The 6,390-nt window shown below is 40.9% G+C and overlaps 2 protein-coding genes and 1 non-coding gene across 4 annotated transcripts in view; all 3 read left to right on the top strand.

The window, feature by feature from the left end:
• The first annotated feature begins 9 nt into the window (after positions 1–9).
• LOC117955674 (solute carrier family 13 member 5-like) lies at positions 10–1,610 on the top strand. 2 transcript variants are annotated; one of them, XM_034890301.1, is made up of 4 exons: positions 10–202; positions 571–708; positions 1,245–1,361; positions 1,556–1,610. In XM_034890301.1, the coding sequence occupies exons 1-4, from the start codon at positions 74–76 to the stop codon at positions 1,565–1,567; spliced, it is 396 nt and encodes a 131-aa protein (XP_034746192.1). In that variant the 5' UTR covers positions 10–73; the 3' UTR covers positions 1,568–1,610. The 2 variants fall into 2 exon arrangements, with proteins under 2 accessions (XP_034746192.1, XP_034746191.1); XM_034890300.1 differs by lacking the exon at positions 1,556–1,610 and having other exon boundaries at positions 1,245–1,459.
• A 1,077-nt stretch (positions 1,611–2,687) lies between these two features.
• Positions 2,688–2,760, top strand: trnav-cac. Its single transcript has one exon. It is a non-coding gene; the product is annotated as a tRNA-Val (tRNA).
• Positions 2,761–3,369: 609 nt separating this feature from the next.
• Positions 3,370–6,390, top strand: part of med31 (mediator complex subunit 31) — a 3,529-nt gene continuing 508 nt past the window's right edge. Inside the window, exons 1-3 of the mRNA XM_034890299.1 lie at positions 3,370–3,577; positions 5,057–5,131; positions 5,983–6,079. Coding sequence (XP_034746190.1) covers positions 3,568–3,577; positions 5,057–5,131; positions 5,983–6,079 — 182 coding nt within the window. The 5' untranslated portion in view covers positions 3,370–3,567. The remainder of the gene's footprint in view (positions 3,578–5,056; positions 5,132–5,982; positions 6,080–6,390) is intronic.

Here is a 6,390-nt window from a genome sequence, read left to right as displayed (position 1 = left end):
GTGTGTGTGTGTGTGTGTGTGTGTGTGTGTGTGTGTGTAGGTGTCCGGTCTGTCCCTCTGGATCGGGTCCCAGATGACCCCCCTCCAGTCCATCCCTCCGTGGGCCATCGCCGTGGTCCTCTGCCTCCTCATCGCCACCTTCACCGAGTGCACCAGCAACGTCGCTACGGCAACGCTCTTCCTGCCCATCCTGGCCTCCATGGTAACCGGAACACAGTCGCAGCCTTTCACAATAAAAGCCTAGAGAGGGTGTAGTTAGAGTCACGACACACAGGCCGGAAATACACATTAAAAAAATAGACCAGATACACACGAATGGGCACTTTAAATGTACTAAACTTCAATTTAACAGTAATTTAATTTAATTAAGTAATTTTTTTGTGATATTCTTGTGGGGCTTTTTAGTATAGAAGGAAAAATCTGTCATATAAAACAAAATTATTGTGCAAAATAACAGTTTTTTTTTACAGTGTAGCAACAAAAAAGGGCTGTGCAAGAGAAGTAATCAAAGGGTTTTATTTTGGATTAAATGCTGATGTTGTTGGATTTTCCCTGTGTGCCCTGACCCAGTCGCAGTCTATAAACCTGAACCCTCTGTACGTGATGATCCCCTGCACCCTCAGCGCCTCCTTTGCCTTCATGCTGCCGGTGGCCACGCCCCCCAACGCCATCGTCTTCTCCTACGGTATCCTTAAGGTGTCCGACATGGTGAGCAGCATATCTCCACCAGACTCCATGTAAATAATCACTACTTTTAGCATGTATAGAGCAGTATATCTCCACCAGACTCCATGTAAATAATCACTACTTTTAGCATGTATAGAGCAGCATATCTCCACCAGACTCCATGTAAATAATCATTACTTTTAGCGTGTATAGAGCAGCATACCTCCACCAGACTCCATGTAAATAATCACTACTTTTAGTGTGTATAGAGCAGAATATCTCCACCAGACTCCATGTAAATAATCACTACTTTTAGCGTGTATAGAGCAGCATATCTCCACCAGACTCCATGTAAATAATCATTACTTTTAGCGTGTATGGAGCAGCATATCTCCACCAGACTCCATGTAAATAATCACTACTTTTAGCGGGTGGTGGGTGTTAATTTCAGGCCATGGTCCCATCAGTCACATAGACACAAAAACATGGACACACATTAAGAGAGGGGTGATAGAGAGACTTCAGGCCCCCCCATGGAGCCGTAGTTAAGGCCTCCTGGTGGTTTGCGCCCCCTGCAGGCTAAAGCCGGCGTGGTGATGAACGTCATCGGGATCAGCTGCATCACTCTAGCCATCAACAGCTGGGGTTACGTCATCTTCGGGCTGGACGAGTTCCCGACCTGGGCCAACGGCACCGCACCGGCATAGCACCCACAACCTGCACCGGCATAGCACCGACAACCTGCACCGGCATAGCACCGACAACCTGCACCGGCATAGCACCGACAACCTGCACCGACAACCTGCACCGGCATAGCACCGACAACCTGCACCGGCATAGCACCGACAACCTGCACCGGCATAGCACCGACAACCTGCACCGGCAACCTGCACCGGCATAGCACCGACAACCTGCTGCCTCACATCTACTCTCAGGTGTCCTCACAGGACAGGGCTGGAAGGGAGAGGAGGGGGGTGAGAGGGAGAGAGAGATAAAGAGAGAGAGGGAGAGAGGGGGGGAAAGAATAAAGGGAGCATATTGTGTGTGTGTGTGTTTTGTATTTTTGGGTTTTTACAGAGTGATATAAATCAGTCGTGACTATTTAAATGTTCTTCTTGGGCTTTATTTAAAGATGTAAAGTCTCCGTTGGACTCAAGTCCTGCAGAAATATAAATATATAGTGCGTGTGTGTCTGTGTGTGCGTGTGTGTGTGTGTCTGTGTGTCTGTGTGTGTGTGTGTGTGTCTGTGTGTGCGTGTGTGTGTGTGTCTGTGTGTGTGTGTGTGTGTGTGTGTGTGTGTGTGTGCATGTGTGCGTGTGTATTAGGTTTAACTAGATTTGTGGGGACCAAAAACCGGGAATACAGTATACTTACGGGGTCCTGACAGCTTTGTGGGGACAAATTGCTGGTGTGTGTGTGTGTGTGTGTGTGTGTGTGTGTGTGTGTGTGTGTGTGTGTGTGTGTGTGTGTGTGTGTGTGTGTGTGTGTGTTTTTTATCATCCTGTAACAGTTTTTATACCCGCTGTTAATAAAGTTCATCTTGACGACAACGCTTGTTGAATTATTCCAGTCAAGAAAAAGTCTCCCGGGACTTTTTTATTTGGATCTTTTCTATTTTTTGACACTTTTTTTAAATTGTATCACTTTTAAAAAATGCTGTCACTTATATTCTTTTGGAACCTTTTTGTTTTTAAGGACTTATTTATTTTTTTAATTTCGTCACTTAATTTTTCTTTGTAAATTTTTGTCCTTTAAAAAAAAAAAACACTGTCACTTTTTATTCTTTTGGAACCTTTTTATTTTGAATCACTTATTAATTTATAATTTTGTCACTTTTAAATTTGTTGTTCCTATTTATTTTATATTTTTTGTCACTTTTTCATTTTTTTTTCTTTTAGGATTTTTTTTTTTTTTTTTTTTAATTGTCTTTTTTGTAATTTAGTAAATTTTTTGTCACTTTTTAAAAAAAATTTTTTTATTTGTTTTGTCACTCGTTTCTTGGAAGGCATCCTGTCATATCAGTTTCCGTAGTGTAGTGGTTATCACGTTCGCCTCACACGCGAAAGGTCCCCGGTTCGAAACCGGGCGGAAACAATCTTTTGGGGGGCAGTGGCTCAGTCCTTAGGGACTCGGGTAGGGAACCTGAGGGTCGCTGGTTCAAGTCCCCATACGGACCAAGGAACAGAGTGTGGATTAGTGGATGGAGAGATCCCACTTCAACTCGTGGTCACTGCCAGGTTCTCTTGAGCAAGGCATCATACCCCCCCAATATCTCTCCTTTTGTGCATGAATAGGTCCTGAGCGTGTGTGTGTGGGTCTGTGTGTGTGTGTGTGTGTGTGTGTGTGTCTGTGTGTGTGTGTATGTCTGTGTGTGTCTGTGTGTGTGTGTCTGTGTGTGTCTGTGTGTGTGTGTTTGTGTGTGTGTTTGTGTGTGTGTGTCTGTGTGTGTGTGTGTGTGTCTGTGTGTGTGTGTTTGTGTGTGTGTTTGTGTGTGTGTGTCTGTGTGTGTGTGTGTCTGTGTGTGTGTGTATTTCAGGCCTGTGTGTAGTGATTAATAACAAAGTATTACACATAGTGTAAATTGTAATTTCCCCACCGGGGATAAATAAACTGTATAAATTATAAATTAAAGTATTACAGTCCAGGGTTTCTTTATATTGTAAAACCGGATGTTTGAGTCCAACCCCGTACCAGTGGGCGGCGGTAACGTGCGCAAAACCGGAAATGAACTCCAAAGAAGACTAAGCAGAAAACAGATTTCCGGCAAATACGCTTTCGTACTTTTTATGTCGTGAATATTTTAAAGCGACAAACACTAGCTAACGTATATTTATTTTTATTTTTTTAGTAGTTTTACACTTATAGGTGTCATCTGCTGCTTCTCTCTCCGCAGCCGTCGTCATGGAAACAGGTTCGTAGATCCTTGATTCGCTGATGTTAGCCGTTAGCTTGCTAGCACAAGCCCTCCAGGACGAAACTCCGTTAATAAATGTGTGTAATTTAGATTATAATTTCATATTGTGAACAGTCGACGCCTCGTAGGAGATTACTGGAAATGTTTTATGTGTAGATGAGACTTACTTTTAAACTCGGCAATGTTAAATTGCTACATAATTGAATAATCTTGTTTTGCCAGAGACAGTGCTGTTCCAAACTGCTGAGACATTTCTCCACTTTAGGTCAACCTTGTGTTTAGACCAAAATATATGTTTTTGAGCATCACCTAAGCAATTTTATGAATAACCGAGACTAAATCTTGAAATCGGCTCATATTTAGTTCACCAGTATATTCTTTTTTTATTGTTTAATAGCCTCGTAGATTCGTGCATTGAGTGTGTTGCCAATAAGACAACGCAGCGTTAAATTGATAACAAATTGAATGGAGTCTGGTGCAGTGTTTGTTCAAAGGGTTTTATTACATGCATAGCTACACATTATGATTATTTGTATACATGCGAGATTCAACATGTTAGTGAAGTCATTGTTACATTAATGTAATGTAGTTATTGTTAAGTAGTTAGTTGTTTGACGTTAGCATAACTGGTGACGGGGCTGTTCCGAACCGCATCAGAAATTACGCCTCTTCAGGACAACCGTATTTATTGATTAAACGTGTGTTTTTAGGCATCACCAAAGCAATGTTATGAATAACAACGACTAAATCTGGAAATCGGGTAACATTTAATTCACTAGTAAACTTAATGTTTTGTTTAACTGACCTGTAGATGCGCGATCTGAGTGCGCAGCAGATCAACAACGCAGCGTTAAATTGATGCACATTTGAATGGAGTCTGGTACGATCCGTTTTTTAAAAGACACTTTCTCCGTTTTTAAGAAAAAATCTTTATTTTTTTAAAGGTCAAAACGCAAATAATAACTGGAATGGATCCAGATTTAATCCCCCAAAAAATTTCTCCTACAATTTTATCTTCCAGCTACCTCTCAACACATGAAAAATTATTTTTATGTTGTTGCCAAATATGTATTTGCTCTTAAACTGTGTGTGTGTGTGTCTGTCTGTGTGTGTGTGTGTATATGTCTGTGTGTGTGTCTGTCTCTTTGTGTGTGTGTGTGTGTCTGTGTGTCTGTGTGTGTGTGTGTGTGTGTGTGTCTGTCTGTGTGTGTGTATATGTCTGTGTATATATCTGTGTGTGTGTGTGTGTGTGTCTGTCTCTTTGTGTGTGTGTGTGTGTGTGTGTGTCTGTGTGTGTCTGTGTGTGTCGGTGTGTCTGTCTCTTTGTGTGTGTCTGTCTGTGTGTGTGTGTGTCTGTCTGTGTGTGTCTGTTTGTGTGTGTGTGTGTCTGTCTCTTTGTGTGTGTGTGTGTGTGTGTGTGTGTGTGTGTGTGTGTGTGTGTGTGTGTGTGTGTGTGTGTGTGTGTGTGTGGTCCAGAGGAGCAGGCCAGGACCCGGTTCCAGTCCGAGCTGGAGTTCATCCAGTGTCTGGCCAACCCCAACTACCTCAACTGTGAGCCCTCTCATATTTATATTAAAAGCTGCTGTTTATATATCTATATAGTTATATAGTTATGTATTTATATATTTATATAGTTATGTATTTATATAGTTATATATTTATACCTCTATGTGGTTCACTACCAATGACATCACAGCTATTTAGCGCACACTTTTTATTTAGATTTTAGTCTCTTTTTATTATTTTGTCACTTTTTAATTTTTGGCCACTTGTTATTTGTTTTTTAATGTTTTTAGTCCCTTTGTTATTATTTTTTCACTTTATTATTTATTTTGTGTCAATATTTTAATACTTGTCACTTTTCTTTTTTGTCCCTTTTTTTTTTAAATTTTTTGTCACTTTTTCTTTTGTATGTTTTTTATTTTTGTCATTTTTTTATTTAATTTACCTTTTGAAATATTTGTCACTTTTTAATTTTTGGTCACTTTTTTTTATTTTTGTGTCACTTATTTATTTTTTTGCCACTTTTTTATGTTTTTGTCACTTTTTTAATTCTTGTCACTTTTTGATTTTTATGTCACTTTTTTAAATATTTTGTCACTTTTTATATTTTTTATTTTTATGGAGCTGTGGAGCTAACATGTCGACCTCAGACACAAAAGTGAATATTTTACAATAAAATAAAGAAAGTGAATATTTTCTAGTATATTTTCAGCGATTATAGTCGGCCAAGAGACGGCGAGCCCAAAGAAACCCTAACCTGCTTTGGTCTGTCTGTCTGTCTGTCTGTCTGTCTGTTGTGTGTGTCTGTCTGTCTGTTGTGTGTGTCTGTCTGTCTGTTGTGTGTGTCTGTTGTGTGTGTCTGTTGTGTGTGTCTGTCTGTCTGTTGTGTGTGTCTGTAGTTTTGGCCCAGAGGGGGTTCCTGAGAGAGAAACCCTTCATTAACTACCTGAAGTACCTGCTGTACTGGAAGGAGCCGGAGTACGCCAAGTTTCTCAAGTAAGACGGGAGAAACCATTATGACACGCAGCGGGGGTTCTTTATCACACGCCAGAAAGAAAAAGATCTGAGAGAAAGAAAAGGTTTTCACACCAATAGCAAACAAAATCTCACTCAAAATACTCTTTAAACTCTGAAAATATATATTTCTTAAAGCATTTCTCTCAAAACGTTTTCCTTTGTTGGTTTGGGAACCGGAGGGTCGCCGGTTCAAGTCCCCGCACGGACCAACGTATGGTGGTGGACTGGTAGCTGGAGAGGTGCCAGTTCACCTCCTGGGTGCTGCCAAGGTGCTGTTGAGCAAGGCACCA

This window comes from Etheostoma cragini, chromosome 13, assembly GCF_013103735.1.
Source record: "Etheostoma cragini isolate CJK2018 chromosome 13, CSU_Ecrag_1.0, whole genome shotgun sequence".
In the NCBI taxonomy this organism is placed as follows: domain Eukaryota; kingdom Metazoa; phylum Chordata; class Actinopteri; order Perciformes; family Percidae; genus Etheostoma; species Etheostoma cragini.
This window is presented reverse-complemented; position numbering and strand designations above follow the sequence as displayed.